The sequence below is a fragment of the Lathyrus oleraceus genome, chromosome 4 (assembly GCF_024323335.1).
Source record: "Lathyrus oleraceus cultivar Zhongwan6 chromosome 4, CAAS_Psat_ZW6_1.0, whole genome shotgun sequence".
In the NCBI taxonomy this organism is placed as follows: domain Eukaryota; kingdom Viridiplantae; phylum Streptophyta; class Magnoliopsida; order Fabales; family Fabaceae; genus Lathyrus; species Lathyrus oleraceus.
In genome coordinates, this window is record NC_066582.1 from 53,629,781 (window position 1) to 53,648,533 (window position 18,753).

The 18,753-nt window shown below is 36.8% G+C and overlaps 3 protein-coding genes across 4 annotated transcripts; 2 read left to right on the forward strand and 1 right to left on the reverse strand.

Annotated features, from left to right (window-relative positions):
- Window positions 1-2,340: 2,340 nt before the first annotated feature.
- LOC127073254 (pathogenesis-related protein STH-2) lies at window positions 2,341-3,528 on the forward strand. Its single transcript, XM_051014397.1, has 2 exons — window positions 2,341-2,731; window positions 2,978-3,528. The coding sequence occupies exons 1-2, from the start codon at window positions 2,548-2,550 to the stop codon at window positions 3,274-3,276; spliced, it is 483 nt and encodes a 160-aa protein (XP_050870354.1). The 5' UTR covers window positions 2,341-2,547; the 3' UTR covers window positions 3,277-3,528.
- Window positions 3,529-3,531: 3 nt separating this feature from the next.
- LOC127073253 (uncharacterized) lies at window positions 3,532-5,025 on the forward strand. 2 transcript variants are annotated; one of them, XM_051014395.1, is made up of 4 exons: window positions 3,532-3,673; window positions 3,850-3,873; window positions 3,980-4,076; window positions 4,164-5,025. In XM_051014395.1, exons 2-4 carry the CDS (start codon window positions 3,856-3,858, stop codon window positions 4,856-4,858), a joined length of 810 nt encoding a protein of 269 aa, XP_050870352.1. In that variant the 5' UTR covers window positions 3,532-3,673; window positions 3,850-3,855; the 3' UTR covers window positions 4,859-5,025. The 2 variants fall into 2 exon arrangements, with proteins under 2 accessions (XP_050870352.1, XP_050870353.1); XM_051014396.1 differs by having other exon boundaries at window positions 3,667-3,873; window positions 3,992-4,076.
- Window positions 5,026-5,335: 310 nt separating this feature from the next.
- Window positions 5,336-17,029, reverse strand: LOC127073252 (uncharacterized). Its single transcript, XM_051014394.1, has 13 exons — window positions 16,590-17,029; window positions 16,360-16,497; window positions 16,155-16,270; window positions 15,745-15,899; window positions 15,227-15,315; window positions 14,588-15,134; window positions 14,145-14,300; window positions 13,291-13,448; window positions 13,045-13,124; window positions 7,306-7,414; window positions 6,164-6,238; window positions 5,924-6,085; window positions 5,336-5,575 (listed from the first exon to the last, which is right to left on the reverse strand). Exons 1-12 carry the CDS (start codon window positions 16,677-16,679, stop codon window positions 5,942-5,944), a joined length of 1,857 nt encoding a protein of 618 aa, XP_050870351.1. The 5' UTR covers window positions 16,680-17,029; the 3' UTR covers window positions 5,336-5,575; window positions 5,924-5,941.
- Window positions 17,030-18,753: the final 1,724 nt, after the last annotated feature.

The following is an 18,753-nucleotide window of genomic DNA, read 5'->3' on the forward strand; positions in this document are numbered from 1 at the left end:
GCATCCAAAACGCACAACCTTTTGTTTTCCATATGAATTTTGTACCCCTTCTCAAGCAACTGGCCAATGCTTAGAAGGTTACATTTAATTTCCAGAATATACAAGGCATATTTGATCAAGGAATTCCCTTCATCCATTTTCATGATCAAAATATGATAGATATCGTCGACCATTAGAGTGGTGTCATCCGTAAACTTAACTTTGTTCTTCATGGCACTATTGACTTTGACAAACCAATCCTTTTTTCCCGTCATATAAGTTGAACAACCTGAGTCTAAATATCATTCCTCCCTGCATTGAACTCCCTTCATATTCATCATGGTGTCTTCCTTTTCACCCAACTAATCAACTGTATCATTCAACTGGTTGCAGCCCAATTTTTCTACATTCTTTGAGCTGCTACAGCTGCTGTCCCGCAGCTGTAAATTGCTATAATTTGATTATGTGATCATGACCAAGAGTGTATTTTCTTCATCAAACTCTTGTCTTGCAACCTTGGCTTCATCCCCTTGAGATTCCTTCTTGTTCGCATTGCATTCTTTCGCAAAATGACTGAACCGTTGGCACTTCTAGCATTGCTCATTGCTTTTGTCAAATCTCTTTCTTTTGCCTCTAAAGTTGCCATGACCACCATGTTTGTTGTAGTTGCTCTCACCCCTTTGACTCATCGAATTCTTTGAATTTTGGAACTTTTTTCCACCAAAATTCTGAAAATTCCCTTTGTTCTTCAAGAGTCATTTTCCTTTCGATCTCTTGTCCTTCTCATTGAAACAAGCTTGCAAATATATCTCTATATTTGCCTTATCGTTGTTCATGTCCTCCATCCTTTGCTCATGAGCCTCAAGAGAATTTTGCAGCTCCTCTTTGCTCATCGTCGCAATATCCTTCGACTCCGCGATCGCCATAACTATGTTATTGAATCTTGGCGTTAAAGAATGCAAGATCTTAGCAACAACATACTGCTTCATAATGGTTTCTCCACACGCCTTCACTTGGTTCACCAAGTGAGTGATTCTCGTCACAAAATTGTTGATTGTCTCCTTTTCCCCCATTTGAATCAAATCGAGCTACCGTTGGTAAGTTTGTAACCTCACCACCTTTACTTAGTCAGCCCTTCCATATATTTTCTCTAATATCTCTCAAGCTTGCTTCGATGAATTGCAATCACCAACCTTTTCAAAATTGTCACCATTAACACATTGATGAATCAAGAACAACATTTTGTAATCCTTCTTCTTCTCTTCTTTATGTGTTACTTGCTGCACTTCAGTAGCACTCTGAACAAGAAGAGTAACATCATTCTTTATCACCTCAAGAACATCTTGATAGCCAAACAACACCTTCATTTGCTTATACCACTTGTCATAGTTCTTCACATCAAGAATGAGTAAATTTGCAGAGATTCTTTCATTGGAAACTGGATTCATGTTGCACATAAAGTGTTTGTGGATCTGAACTAGGCTCTTGATGCCAAATATTAGAACAAACAACCCCAAAGTTGGTGAAACTTGGAATGAGTAAGTTTGGTGTTTGGAGAGTGAAAGAGGAGAATGATGTGTGTGCGTGTGTGTGTGTGTGTGTGAGAGAGAGAGAGAGAGAGAGAGAATTGAGGATGAGAATGAGATATTTCATTAACTAGGGTGAGAGTGCATCCTACACACTTATATAGAGATTACACAATGATTGGAATGCAGTTTAACCATGTACAATAGCAGAAAAAACAAAAATTCGGACTTGTAACCGGTTACACCTGAAGCTAATTAATTCCAAAATTAATTCAGTTCTAGTGACAACCGATTACACCAATTCTGATAATCGATTACGCCTTCGAAAATCAAACTTCTTTATTCCTCAACCGCATATTTGCCCTTAAATTATCATTCAAACTTCAACAAACATGATTTATGAATCATAGTATTTTTTATTTATTTTATAATTTCCTTAAAATTTGTGTAAAATAATCTTCTTTAACCAATTTTGTGGAACAAATGAATCCTTTTGATGCGTTTTAGTTTGAACTTTGACTTTTATGCAAACCTAGTATTGAATAAAATGTTTCTTTGCTTCCTCTCTTAGCTACTGTTCAAACTCTTCAACCTTTGATGAAAAATTACATGCACGAGGTAGGTAAGAAACTATTCTGATTCTGAACTATGAAATATGAATCAACGTATCAAAGTCTATAATGATCTTGGAAATATAACCTTATTCTACCAATAGCCAACTATATGTGGGGCATATAAATTTGAATAATGAATAATTAACCTAAGTTTTGAAACAAAAATACAACCAGCAGCCACAATCATTGAAAGTCTTCAAATAAAAAAAAAATTCAATCTTTGAACAATGCTAACAACAAAACACAAGTCCATTTATGTCATATTCTCAACTTCAATTCAAAATTCATTAAATTCTATCCAAGATAACTTCTAAGAAACTTCATATCAAGGACTGCTTGATCTATAAAACACCAGAATCTCTCTCTTTTGATCCATATCCTTCACAATTTTGATCCTTATAATTTCTTCAATCTAAAAAAAAAACATTATGGGAGTCACAACCTTTACAAATGAGTACTCTTCGTCTGTCTCGCCGTCGCGCATGTTTACGGCTTTGATCATAGACTCCAGAAATTTGATTCCAAAGCTCTTGCCAAAGTTTGTGAAAGATGTGAATGTAATCCAAGGAGATGGAGGAGCTGGAAGCATTGAACAAGTCAACTTCAATGAAGGTAAACACTTAGAAACCAATCACTCATAAACCAGGGCCTATAATAGTGTTTTTGTAAAATTACTAACTTTTGTTCAATATTTTTTAATCAATAACAAAGATATTTGATTTAATCTTTATTGATAAAATATAAATTTTTATTAAAGTTAACTTTAAAAATAAATAGATCTTTTAAGATACAAGGCGATTGTCTTAATGACTTAGTTCTGAGTCTGATGTTAACATTGTATTTTTTTTTGTGATGCAGGTAGTCCCTTCAAATATCTGAAACAAAAGATTGATGTACTTGATAAGGAGAATTTGATTTGCAAATACACAATGATTGAAGGGGATCCATTAGGGGACAAGCTTGAATCTATTACTTATGAGGTGAAGTTTGAGGGTAGAAATGATGGAGGTTGTGTATGTAAAATGGCAAGCAGTTACAAAACCATTGGAGATTTTGATGTTGATGAGGAAGATGTAAAGGAAGGAAGAGAAAGCACCCTTGGAATTTACAAAGTTGTGGAGTCTTATCTGCTGGAAAATCCACAAGTCTATGCTTGATTCTTTATTTATTACATATCACATGTATCATAGATGATATTCAAATTTATATTTGTTTTTATTTTATTTTGTGCAACCATATTATAGGGGCGTTTAGAATGGTTGCTAAGAGTTGAATTCCTTAATAAGTCTTTAAGATATTTGTGGCCATAGATGGCTAGAGAATAGTGGTTTGGCATATATATTTGTACAATAAGTTGGAAACTATATATTGAACATTTCAATATAAGAGCTTTTAATTTTACTTTTTTATCATTGAGTTTCTGCATACTTTAGTCACATACACAGTACAAATCATGTTCATTCATACAACTTCTATCAAAATCTTCTGTCAAACAAAATAAGGTGGATCTTAAAATTATGAACTATATATGGAGAGATGTCAAGTTAAAGTAAGGTATATATACATGTCTCTCTCTGTGCTCTTCCAAATATGCCTTTTTGTGTTTTCACATATCTTGCCTTTTACATATTCCTTACATATTTCTAATGTATTCCATTCAAATATTCTTCATCCATGATTTACTTCCTTATTAATAAAAGCAACATTTCTTGATTTTTCTAACTTTACAGCTCTCCATGGTTCAGGAGTCACAGGTAAGGCCCTACAAATCCAATGTAACTTTGTAACATGTTTTTTATGATTTTTTTTTTGTTTTGTTTGTGACTAATTATGGTTTAATCAATTTAAACATATGGCAAGCATCAAATGCAGACATCTCGGATCACGCATATACAAGTTCGAGTTGATTGTAACGGATGTGCGCAGAAGATCAAGAAAGCACTCAATGACATCAATGGTAGGTATATATTAATTTGACATGATTTTCCTTCTAAAAGATGCACTATGATCGTATAACTATTTTTATGAACTTTCTGTTTTGCAGGTATACATGATCTTCGTATCGACTTGGATCGACAAAGGCTAACAATTATTGGATGGGCAGATCCAGAAAAAATTGTCAAAGCAATTAAGAACAAGGCAAGGAAGAATGCCACCATTATTTGTTCTAATATTGAAAAATCTTCATCTAAAGCAACAAAACCAAAACCAAAACCAAAACCAAAAGAAAATGCACCAGACCTAGATGATGCAACGGCGCAGCCGATTCCAAAGGAAGGTCCACAAGCTCACAGAACCTCCTTTCCTGAACCAATGCTCGAGGCAACACCGTCATCGCCAACACCTACATGGCACAATGCTAGACAACAGTGGCAGAACAAACCAGAAACTGAAGATGTAGAACAGGATCATATGACACACCATCATCAACCAACATGGCTGAACTATGTCAACAGGTTCAGTTCTGGCAACAACTATGTTGAACAGAGGGACAGACGCAACAATAATGGCCCTGGATTTCTACAGGAGTCATCCCGATTCCAACCATTGAATGTCATGCATAGTTATAATACATACATGCCATCTTCTTATGTTACTGAATATGAATGTGTGAGATCACCATCATGGCACACACAATACAGCTATATGGAACACTACAGTGGAGATTACAATAACAACAATGTAGACATAGCAGCCATGTTCAGCGATGACAATCCAAATGCATGTACAATAGTCTAGTATAGTGTTAAACATATAGAAGAGAGACACTACATGAAAAGTAAGGGTTTAATTTACTTTCCAATACTGTAACATAATAACACTAGAAATTTAGGTTGAAAATAAAAATAGTATTAAATTGTCATGAGAATGGAAACAAGAATAATATTCCTATCTTCCAGGCTGCATGATTCCTTTCTTCTAAGCAATTTTAATGTAAATATGCAATTTCCTGGATCAGTAATACAGAAACGCATATTTTCTAACAAGGATTTAACACCGCAAATATAACTATCATCACGATTCGCTATGTTCAAGAACTGTTACGCAAGAAAGCATGCATGCAACACGGATGCCAGGGGGTAGAGGGGAACTTAATCATATTTTCATACATGCCCTGCTTTTAATCACCTTTTCATGCATGCAAATGTGTTTTTTTTATAGGGAGCACATATTCTTGAGAGGAGTATTTTGAGCATGACTTCATGTAGCAATACATGAACTACAATTATGTATTTCTTCTATTAATCAGTAAAATCTCAAATTACACAATCTATTTGTTTTGACAAATCAAATTACATAATCTAAGGATCGTTTTTTTTTAACAAATCTGAATAACCAAAATTTTCTGAGAAAGTAAACAAAATTGTGAACAAAAAGCTGGTTGGAATCCAGTATCTATTCTCTATTCCTCCAAATCTTCGTTAGCATCAATTGGGACAATTGGGAATTCGTAATCTGTATATATAAAAAAACTCCAATCATTAAGCAAATATGGTCCTATATAATAGCTTGGAACCATAAACATCATGATTCATGATACAACATAATAAATATCTAAGTTAAAATATCTACACCATGAACAATGCCACGCAAAAGGCTTTTTGGCAATAGGAAGCAAAAAAAATCAGCAACAATTTAAGCATATCTAGACATTCCATACTAAATCCTGGTATTGAGTTTCAAGATTGGTCCGGAGTCCTGACCCCAGGTAAAATTGTATATCCTTAAACCTTAGATTTAACTCCCTTGCAAATATTTGTAAAGCTATTGCATAACAAATGAGAACTTCTGTATATGTAATACCGTGCATTAAAAGGAAGACTAGTTTTCATCATCTGTACTTATTTCGGATGCATCATCTTCTTCATCGTCGTCATCCTCGTGATAATATTCACCCTCGTCTTCACTTTCTTCTGTTTGGAGATCATTCACCGGATGGCTTATTTTCTGAGAAGCCTTATCAATCTGAAAGCATATTCAAATGAGGCCAAAAAATCCAACATTCCCCAGTGGCCAAATTAATTCTAGAAAATGTGAATATACCTGCGATGTAACCAGTTGTAGACGACCTGATAATTGTAACAAAGACTGAAGACTTGTCGCTCTGGAACTTGTAATCTGAAAAGTGAAGGCAAAAACTGAAATTCTCAAACAGTACACTTTATCTTAGTAAAGCTATATCTTTAGCCAGAATAAGCTTAAGAGGCAAGCTAGACAAGAAACTCATCAGAATAACCTTAACTTAATGTTTATAAAAAACAATTATTCAACAAAAATTACCAATCAATACAAAACTTATATGCAATGCTCCATCACAAAATTTGTGAATAAAATAGAGGAGTGTTGGAACACTCTCTTTCCAACACTCGCTCTCTTATTGGGTGAAACTTGTGTGGGTGCCCCCACTTTATATAGGACCTACATTGATTTCACTCAATAAAAGAATAAGGGTTGGAAAGAGTGTTCCTAGCAATTCTCAATAAAATACAATCAGATGATATACTAGCTTTTTAAATCATGTTTTAATCCTTATTCCAAAGAAAAGGCTAGACGAACATTATTGCGAAAAAAAAAACACATTATAATTTATAATGCCCTTCTTAAGCTTTGGTTCTTAAACGGGAAACGTACAAACTAGAAGTGCAAAAGCAACTTCAATGCACTTTAAGCAATGTCAGGTGTTGGAGTTAGGATATGTTGACCATAGAAATGATCCTGTCTATAATATTAGGTTACCAAATGGTTTGATACCATTTGATAAAAATGTAAACAAACATGTAGACATGCATATTTAAAAATAAAAAAAAAAAAAAAAATTATGAAATAAAGGCATAATTCCTTTCAGATATGTTTGCACCGATAATATTAATAAGCCAACAAGGCTTCATAGAACAATATCAACATAAACCTTGTTAAATTAACCGATTCGTTGGTCATTTCACTATTTTTCAAGTCTTGCGACTAGAAACATTTACAAATTTAACCATAGAATGAAACTCAACTAGAGTAACTTCTATCAACTTAGGACAGTAATGAAGCATCCATCACAATTTCACAAGAAGGAATAATGGCAGAAAATGTGGACCTAAATTAGAGGAATTAGAATTAATATTTGAACTTCATTTTAAAATTGAGTTGCCAATACCACACATGTATATGAGAAAGAGAATTTAGTCCATGATTACCTTGTACACCGAATCAAGCATATGTGTTGCAGATTCTTCAGCAGCATTATGACCATGAGTAACTACTATGCTGTACATCCATGGAAGCACAGACTCCCTGCTAGACGACCTGTCGATAAAGATTTATTTATGAGGTCAAAGTCAAGAGTAACAAGTGCTGGAATATTGTCATTCTTGGAAAATGAAATACTAAAAAATATCATAAAGTTCAGTTATCAAGTACATGTCATCTAATTGTAAAAAAAAAAGTGATCTCTGTGACAAACTGAAAATAGTGCAATAAAAGGCATCAAACATATAAAGCCTTGATTATCATTCTGGTTATTTAACATATCTATTTGGCTTCCAACAACAAAAATGGTTCTTGATCTTTTGAAATTTCATCATCATTTATGTTTTCCTGCTCCCAAGATCTCGAATCTTGAAGACAAATCCAAACTTTTAGTGGCACCCGCTTCAGCGCCACCTTCTCAAAGGTCCCCCCATGCAGCATTTGGGTTGCTGTCTTTCTATTTGGCTTCCAACAACAAAATGGTTCTTGATCTTTTGAAATTTCATCATCTTTCATGTTTTCCTGCTCCCAAGATCTCGAATCTTGAAGACAAACCCAAACTTTTAGTGGCACCCGCTTCAGCACCACCTTCTCAAAGGTCCCCCCATGCAGCATTTGGGTTGCTGTCTTTCTATTAAAACAATAAACCGAGAGCATCCTCCCCATGTCAGCGCAGCATATTAGAGATATAAGTTAGTATTATATTCTACTGTAGCAAAATGCTTAGCTGTCATTCTGTTAGTATTATATTCTACTGTAGCAAAATGCTTAGCTGTCATTCTATTTGTTATAGTATATATAAGCACCTACTGTAACTTCTTCATAGAGATGAATACCATAACAGAATTCCTCTTTCTCTTTATTTCCTAATTCTAACATGGTATCTAGAGCTTCTTTTGCGATCTAGCGCTTCCATGGCATCACCGTTTAATTCCGAGGGCGTTTTTCCCTCTTCTCATGTCAAACTCTCTCATCTCATCTCCGTTAAGCTGGATGATAAGAACTTCAAACAATGGAAACAACAAATTGACGGTGTGATTCGCGGCCACAAGCTCCAGCGGTTCGTGACGGCGCCGCTTGTGCCTCCACGTTGTACTCCTGGTGCCGATCCTGTTACCGGTGACGCAAATCCAGAGTTTCTTGATTGGGAACAACAGGATGCGCTCATCTGCACCTGGTTGCTTTCTACAATCTCCGATTCGCTCCTTCCAAAACTCGTGGATTGCACATACTCATGGCAAGTGTGGTCTGAAGTTCATCGTTACTTCAACACCTTGCTCACCACTAAGGCGCGTCAACTACGATCTGAGTTACGAAACCTGACGAAAGGATCCCGCACAATCACGGAATTTGTTGTCCGCGTTCGTGAAATCAGTGAGTCCTTGGTTTCGATCGGAGATCCTGTCCCTCATCGTAACCTAATTGAAGTCGTGCTTGACGCTCTCCCTGAAGAATACGATCCTATTGTTGCTGCGATGAATAGCAAAGAAGATCTATGTTCGTTGGATGAACTTGAGTCGAGTCTTCTTGCTCACGAATCGCGTATTGAAAAGAATCGTAAAGCTGTTCTCACTGAATCTGTGACTGTGAATCTCACACAGGCTTCGCCGCCATCAGCACCACCCTCAACTGAGCTCTCCGGTGTTGATTTGAACCCTAATTTTCCTACTGGAACTAGTCATGTGACTGCCAACTCTGAAAATCATGGTTATGGTTCACGCGGTGGTCGTAATGGTCGTGGTGGTGGCCGTTCCGGTCGTGGTGGAGGTCGATTTGGGAAGGTTTCATGCCAGATATGTCATAAATCTGGACATGATGCCTCTGTATGCTACCACAGATACTCTTATTCAGGTGCTCCTTCCGTTCCCTCACCAAGAGCTCCCTTCAATCCTTACATGATGGCACCACGATCTCCCTCTTATCCTCCCTCTTTTGGATATCCTGCTGCTCCACGGCCAACACCACCTAGGCATCCTCAACCACAAGCTTTTCTCACAGGTTCAGATTCTGGCTTCAGCAACCAGTTGTGGTACCCTGATTCAGGTGCGTCTCACCATGTCACGCCTGATGCTTCAAATTTGTCTGATGCTTCCTCGTTGACTGGAGCTGAACAAGTGTATATGGGAAATGGCCAAGGTTTGTGCATTAACTCTGTAGGTTCCATGAATTTCCCTTTATCCAATCATCCTAACTCATCTCTAATGCTTCATAACCTTCTTCTTGTTCCTCACATCACTAAGAACCTTATGAGTGTCAGTAAATTTGCACAAGATAACCGTGTTTTCTTTGAGTTTCATCCTCAGGTTTGTCTTGTTAAATCGCAGGATTCTTCTGAAGTTCTTCTTCGTGGCACTGTTGGAGCCGATGGACTCTACAGCTTTATCAATCCTGTTTTGTCTCTGTCCAAGCTTCATAGTTATAACTCTTGTAATAATCTTAGTTCCACTTGTAATTCAGCTGCTTCTAGCAATTGTATCTCCTCTTGTAATCCTGTTTCCCATATTAATGAAATTACCACTGGTTCTAGTTTACAGTCTTCTCCTACAGCTCATGTTTCCACTGTTAATATTTCTAATTCTCATTCATCTGTCCCCTGCTCCACCTCCATCTCTGTTAGTAAATATATATTATGGCATACAAGACTTGGCCACCCCCATCACCAAGCTCTTGCTAAAGTTCTTAAAATATGCAATGTGCCAATTCCTCATAAACCTCCCACTGCCTCATGTTCTGCTTGCTGCTTGGGCAAGTCTCATCGACTTCCATCCTCCCTCTCTACCACTGTTTATCACCATCCCTTTGAACTTGTTGTCTGTGATCTATGGGGGCCTGCACCCATTCACTCCTCAGGTGGTTATACATATTTTCTCACCTGTGTTGATGCGTTTTCTAGATTTGTTTGGGTCTTTCCTCTTCGGTTAAAATCTGATACCCTCACCCAATTCATTCACTTCAAAACCATGGTCGAACTCCAATTTAATTGCAAAATTAAAGGAGTTCAAAGTGATGGAGGTGGTGAGTTCAAGCCTTTCACCAAATATCTTACTGAGTTAGGTATTGTCCATCGTTTCACCTGTCCCTATACTCATCATCAAAATGGTATAGTTGAACGCAAACATCGTCATATAGTTGAAACAGGCCTAGCTTTGCTTGCTCATTCCAAGCTGCCTCTCAAGTATTGGGATCATGCCTTTGTCACTGCAGCCTATCTCATTAATAGGCTGCCTAGTTCCTCATTACAAAACCAGTCCCCTTACTCCATTTTAATGCAAAAACCTCCTGACTACTCTAGTCTCCGTGTCTTTGGTTGTGCTTGCTTCCCATTCCTACGTCCTTATAATTCCCACAAACTTGCTTTTAGATCTCAGGAATGCATTTTCTTGGGATACTCATCTGTCCATAAAGGATACAAGTGTCTTGCAGCAGATGGAAATATTTATCTCTCTAAGGATGTGTTATTTCATGAATCCAGATTTCCTTATTTGGACCTCTTCCATCCCTCCACTTCCTCTACTTCCTCTAACATGTCTTGGCTCCCATTTGCTGCCTCTCCACCCATTATTCCCACTCACCGTGTTCCTCCTCTCCAACATATTAGTCCCACTGCTTCTTCCCTTAACAGGCAGTTTTCATCAACCTCTAATCACCCTTCAGCTGCAGATACTGCATTCTCATCTCCATCCAGCCCTTTACCTCTCTCAAGCCAACAAAATGTATCTCAGTCTCCCTCCCCTTCACCCAATCCTGCCTTTTCTGACTTAGCTGAAGCCAGCACAATCTCACCATCCTCCTCACCAGGTTCTGTTAATTCTGACAGGTCTGGTTCCAATTCTGCCGCTAATTCTAATCCTGTTGTCAGTACTGTTCCCAGTCCTCATATTCTCAATCCTCTCAATGTCCATCCTATGACAACTCGAGCCAAAAATGGGATTGTGCGGGATCATCAAGCACATAGATGTTAATAATGCTTTTCTCAATGGCCTTCTTGAGGAAGAGGTGTATATGATTCAACCCCCTGGGTTTGAAGCTACTGACAGGTCTCTTGTTTGCAAGCTCAACAAAGCCTTGTATGGGCTAAAACAGGCTCCCCGGGCCTGGTTTGATAGGCTCAAAAGCTCCCTAATGCAGCATGGTTTTAAGGCCAGTAAGTGTGATCCTAGCTTGTTCTTTCTCCACACTAGCAGCCTCACTATAATGATGTTGGTTTATGTGGATGACATCATTATCACTGGAAATTCTCCTTCTTTCATTGATAATCTTATCGCAAGTCTCAACAACAAGTTTGCTCTCAAGGACCTAGGACAGCTGGACTACTTTCTAGGCATTGAGGTGACACATCTTTCTAATGGATCATTACTTCTTTCTCAAACTAAATATGTGACTGACTTGCTTGCAAAGGTGAACATGTCTACTGCTAATGGAATGCCAACTCCCATGATATCTAGCAGCAAACTGTCCAAAGTAGGCTCTCACACACTATCAGATCCCACCCAATTTCGTTCTATTGTTGGTGCTCTTCAGTATGCAACATTAACTAGGCCTGAGTTATCCTTTTCAGTTAATAAAGTATGCCAATTTCTGTCTAACCCTCTAGAGGAGCACTGGAAAGCAGTGAAAAGAATCCTAAGGTATCTAAGTGGTACACTTCATTATGGATTACTTCTTCAACCTGCTCTCAGGCATCAACCTATGTCTCTTCTGGGCTTCTGTGATGCTGACTGGGCAGCTGACCCTGATGACAGAAGGTCAACATCTGGTGCTTGTGTGTTTTTAGGCCCAAATCTGATTTCTTGGTGGTCAAAGAAGCAGCCACTGGTGGCAAGATCCAGTGCAGAAGCAGAATATAGAAGCATGGCTCAACTGGCTGCCGAAATGCTGTGGATTCAGTCTCTCCTCACTGAACTTCACTGTCAGTTTCACACTCCTAAAATTATGTGTGACAACCTAAGCACAGTTTCCTTGGCCCATAATCCTGTTCTCCATAACAGGACAAAACACATGGAACTGGACATTTTCTTTGTGAGAGAAAAAGTCCTCAGCAAAAGCCTCATTGTGTCTCATGTTCCTGCTCAAGATCAGTGGGCAGATGCTTTGACAAAACCCCTTTCTGCAGCAAAGTTCCTTCCTCTTCGTGACAAACTTAGAGTGTTCAACAAAAGATGTTTGATTGAAGCACCCTCAGCTTCTAAGGGGGAATATTAGAGATATAAGTTAGTATTATATTCTCCTGTAGCAAAATGCTTAGCTGTCATTCTGTTAGTATTATATTCTACTGTAGCAAAATGCTTAGCTGTCATTCTATTTGTTATAGTATATATAAGCACCTACTGTAACTTCTTCATAGAGATGAATACCATAACAGAATTCCTCTTTCTCTTTATTTCCTAATTCTAACACAGCAACCCGCAATAGCTTCTCAGGAACTTACACTTTTTTGACAATGATTCTCAGGAACTAGAATGGCCTCAAAGAATTGAATTACATTGATGAACCACCAATAAGAAGACAGGAATAAACTCCAATTACAAGAATATAACTCTACAGAACTGAGGATCTACATAAATCCTAGATAACTTTTGCTCATTTTATGTTGCAATAAAAAATTAGGAAATAACAAGTGGAAATTGAAAACATTCCATCATATGCAAAACACCTTACAGTAGAAAGTACAAGAAAAGAAAAGAAACCTTGATTGCCATATAACCAGCAACACTTCTAGTAGCTTGAATGCTTCACTTGGTTCCATAGACAAAACAGCTGCTCTTACCTGATAAATGCATATTAAAATTGCGTGCATAAACATTTACCCGTGATTCTTAAAAACAATGGATAACAAACATATTACAATGATAACAAAAAAAAATAGATAACAGAACAGATGGAACCAAAATTAATATCAGAACAGAAGAGAACCATTCTGACTCATAACTAACCTTTTTCTTTGGAAGAGTGGCTTCCAGATCAATACCCTTTAACAATTTAGAACAAAGTTCAAAATTTGATGCACAATCACTCTCACTGTAAAGCAATCCTAGTGATCTCATCCGGTCTTCCATGCTAATTACACCAGTCTCACTTTCGACAGTACCATCTGCACAGATTGTAAACAGATTACGGAAAGCAGGAAGAAAAAAAAAAGTGTCAATCCATCTTCTGATATCAACCGAGCTGCGCGAATATGCAGAAAGGTATTTTGCGGTTAGTTATGCTGTTAACCATAACCAATTCAATCCCATGATTTTGCAATAGAAAAATCAAAAATATGCTGTTATCATAAAAATTATTAGAACATTCAACAGAAAGTGTTTTATTGTTCGGTTATTATAATCATTTTAAATCAAATAACTGACAAGGTTGAACACGAGTAATATTTACAACTTAGATTGCTTTTAAGCCAGCATATGGTAGCAACATATTGTCATTCATTAGATTGTCCTCGAGAATTTTAAAAAGAAATTATTAATAAATAAAAGTATAAGGAAAAAGTTTATACGAGATACACAAACACAAATTCCAAGAAGTCAACGAGGTACATCGAGATCTTACTGTACATATTCTTTGCAATATTTCTATCTTTAGACCCCCTCACCTATGTGCTATCTATGTAAGGTTCATAAATACTTCATCCACAACTTCCATCTTTTAGAAAAAGAATGGATTTATTTAGCGCACAAATACAATAAGCCAAAAAGGAATACAATACATCCAGTCATCGAAATAATTGATATTTTTTCCAAAAATGATACTATACTCAACAACAATAAAATATGACAAAACTTAGTAGTACCGTCTATTTCCATGGAATCAGTGCCACTTGTAAGCAAATCGTCCTTTACATCCTTGCCCGAAATGACTTGAAATGATTTATCTTTCTCATGAGAATCAAAAACTTTAGGAATTGGAAGCAAGGCATCCTCAGCATTAGCACGATCTAGTGCAGTTACTGTCAGAATATAGAACACCAGTTAGTAACTAAAATAGGATCAGGAATCAATTACTAAAACAAGATCAACTTATTTTAAGTGATAAATTTAAAATGGCTAACATGATCAAATAACAAGATTATGAGCAACAAACAAGGCATAATAAAATGAAAATGTAGGAAATATAAAACCATTTGAGTTTCCACCCAATAGATTTAGCTTTTGAAATGGTTAATCCTTGACAAAAATAATCATAATAAGAGAGTGCCCCTAGGAAAGAGTTAACCAAAGGCAAAGAATGTCTTACCTCTTTGTACATCTGTCCTCTTCTTAGACTTGACTATAGATTGACTCATTGGAAGAAGAACGCCATCACGAGAGACACTCAACTTCACGTCTGTACCGGAGTGCAATAGAATATTTTGAAAAGATGGTTTTACAAGCATTCCAGAAACAAGAAAAACCTGCCCAGAGGCCGGCTTCTGGATGCTTTGTAATTTTGCTGCATATATTGCAGGGAGTGCGCCTTTGTAATTTTTGGTGGACATATCTTCCAATGATAATGATATTTTTGTGGGTTTTGCATTTCGTAGTTCCTCAATACTATTTCCAAACCATAAATAACAAACACCAACTTCTGATATGGCTAAAACACATAACACAGCCTCATCATCTTCTCCTTTATCAATGCACCTGCTATCAAGAAAAACAGCAGGGTGCTCCATTGCAAGAACACAACTGGCAGACTGCTTTTTAGCGCCATCTAGTTTCCAAACAGCAACATATCTTTCAGCAGCGGCAGTCGAAAGGATATACTTGCCATCTTCGGTGAAGACCATACACCGAACAGATCCCTGATAGTTAAATTAAAAACAATTAGTATACAGACAAAAAATACGGTATGATCACAGTTTATGGAAAGAAAAGAAAAAAACATGAAACTTACAGGATGACCAGAGAACTTTTCAATCTTTTTTTTATTAGAACAGTTAAAAATCTTCAACTGTGCTGCTGCAGTAGCTAATTTCTTGCCATCTAAAGTAAGTAAAAGAACAATTAAATCAGAAATCATTATCATAATATTAATATTACCTAAACATTGCAGATTTATCTTAATCATGCCTCACTGAAACCCTTCTGACCAGAACATGTTGCTTATAGTTTAACATCCAATCAACAAAACATGGGGCAGAAAGGTAAACCTTTTCATTCTAATAATAACAAAAGTAGGATGCACGCAACTAGACGGACTGCATAATTAAAATTGCAATGCTGTTGTCAATTAAAACGCACAATAGGGTAAAAAAAATAATTCAAGGAACCTCAATCAAACTATACAATATGTCGCATACAATTCAGACATGCAAATCGATTCGGTTAGTATCCCAACAGCAATCAGTGGTTTCATGTCCTAACCACATTTAAAAAAATAAGAATTCAGTAATATCCACAAAGGATACATACCCGGGGAGACTGATATAGAAGTTACTGCCTTCGAAGAAGCTTTAAACTTCTCCAGCAGGTTTCCTGTCGTGAAATCTATTGCGCATATCATCCCGTCCGCACCTGAAGTATAAAAGGTTGATCCATTTGCCAGAGACGAAATGGCCCTGACACCTCTGCAGTCAAACTGAATAGTAAGAAAGACAAAAAGAAGCAAGATAATGTGAATAAAAATCAACTTGTCATATAACAACAAGGAATTCAAAGTTTAAACCCAATAATCACATTCATTTAATTAACAATGGTTACATTTACCATTTCTAATTATCACACCATAGTGTTCAATCATTAACATTAGTGTTATTATTATCCACTAAAATACTGTAACACTCAAGTTTACTTGAAAATCACAAGACAAACTCATGTCTCACCCAGGATGACAATCATTGATTTTCCAAGACAATTGACCAGCAGAAACATCAAGTGCTAGAACATCACCACTACCAGTTCCAAGCACCAACAAAGAGGATGAGTGTTTCCTTTTCTTCTGCAAATAAAACAATTCTAAGTATCATTCCTGAATATTACCCAAAAAAAAAATACACTCCAAAACAAATAACAACAAAACCTAGGTACCTTTCTTTCAAAAGACATCCACTTGATACATGTGTAATCAACAGAGAGATGTCCTTTTGTATCAAATAAATTAGTATCATGAGTTGAACTGAAATCCGCGAACTCGGTTTGTACTTGACCCTTGAGCGTATCCCATATCTATAAAGAGAAATTGCAGAGAAATGAATAGTGAAAAGTGGCAAATACTGATGTTAAAAGCGCAAAATGAAGAGAATGGAGTGGGAAGATACCTTAATTCGACCGTCGCCGGTGGTTATGGCGAAGAAATCGAGAGAAGGATTGAAAGCAGTTAGAATGTCTCTGATGTGTGCTGAAGCCATGGTGAAAGAGTTGGAGGTGAGGCTTCAGTGTGACGAGGTTATCGTCAGGACAAGGAGGTGACGGTGCACGCGAATGGAGCGGAAACGGAGAAGAACAAGAACGAAGGAACGAGGGAGGGAGGGAGGGAGGTGACGTGGATGGGAGAACGGGAAGAGGAACGGCGGCGGCGAGGTCTCAGAAAGAAGACGCAGACAGTGTGGAAGTTATTGCGAGGATTGATGAGTCTGGTCTGACCCGGGTCTAGGGTTGCACTGCCGGGTCAGTGGGTAATGGTTAACTAGAACTGGTACTACTATTGTTTTGTAATCAAAATTTTAAAACTCTTTTTAAGACAGATGGATGCATGGATGTCATGGGTTGAACAAGGTTAGAGTGATTTCATATTTTTAGTATAATTCAAATATTTTGTATGTGTAATTATAAACATTAATCATTTGACGAGATTATGGGATATATCTTATTTTTCAGATATGGATTTAATAATGTCTATTCTTTTTGGGGGTTTGAATCTTTTATATGATGCAAAGATAGTTTTTGTTGGATTGTAAAGTAGGTGATCAAACTGATTGGTTTGTGGATGGTATTCGCATAAGATTGGATAATGATATTCTCACCTCTTTTTGGGACGACCCTTGACTGAGGTCTACTCCTCGTAGGGTCAGATTTCTTAGGCTTTATAGTGTCTCTAGTCATATTGGTAAGTTTTTTGTTGAGGTTGGGTTTGGGTATATGGGATTATTCATTGGGATTCTAGATGAATGAGGCCTTTTTTATGTATGAATAGGAGATGGTCGAACATCTTTTCCTCTTAGTTCGATATGTGCTCACATCTCAAGATCTTGACATATGGTAGTGGAGACATGGCAAAGTTGGTGTCTTTTTTATTGACTCGATCTATTCTACTCTCGAGGAGTAATCCTCCTCGTTTATCTTTCCCACTACGAGAGTGAATTTTATTACACCATTCATTTGGGGCAACTCAACCCCTTCTTAAGTGGTGGTGTTTTCTTGGCTGCTATTGTTGGATAAGATCTCGATTTGGGTAAATCTTCTTAAGTATAAGGCTATTGTAGATCCTAGGGGAGTGAGATGTCCTTGAGTTTTAATGATAACAAATTATAAAGAAGAATTTTGTACTCTAATCGTTTGTTGAGTGTGCAGAATCTGAACAAGTCAGATACTAAATAGAGCAGACTCTGAACAACAAGTTAGATACTAAATAAAGCAGACTCTGAACAACAAGTTAGACACTTAATATAGCAGACTCTGAATAAGCCATATGTTGAACAAAGCTGAACAAAACAGACTTTAGACTCTGGATAGAAAGACTCTAGATAAAAAAGACTCGGGACTCTGGACTTTGGACAGATAAACTCTAAACTCTGGATAGAGAGACTCTGGACTCTGGACATCATAAAATTTTGAACCAAAGTTAGAATACGAAGAAGTGCTTAATTAAAGTTAACTCTGGATATCTTAATCAACGCTTCTGAAGTAAACAATCCATAACTTCCCAGATAGATTCAAGCCTCATTTCCACTAGACTCTGAAGTTTACCTTCAAGGATTTGAACTCGGATCAAGCTTCAAATCATCTCTAATATGTAGCGAGTGATCTAGAGAAAATGACTGAATGAATATTATATAAGATAGTGCAATTTGAGCGGCGAAATCAAAAGGACAAATATGTTGATATTCCCAAGGAATGTACTATCAACGACTATCAAAGATTTTCTCTCCATTATCCACGATTTTCTACTCAACCTTGTACCATTATTACAACTGTAGAATTTATGAAGTTTCTAATTTTTTCTTCCAACGGTATTATTCATCATCTATATAAAGAGGACAAAGAATGTTGGGAAAGAAAGAACTTTTACAACAAACTTCATTGACGAAACATATATACGAATGCTGAAAGAATTTCAACAGCGAAAATAAATATTGAGAAATATAAAATATAGAGAAACACTTAGCACTCAATTTCATATATTCTTAAGTGTAAAGTAATTCTATCACTTTCTGTAACTGCTTATTTATAAGCAATATTATAAACACAAATCTTGTATTTAAT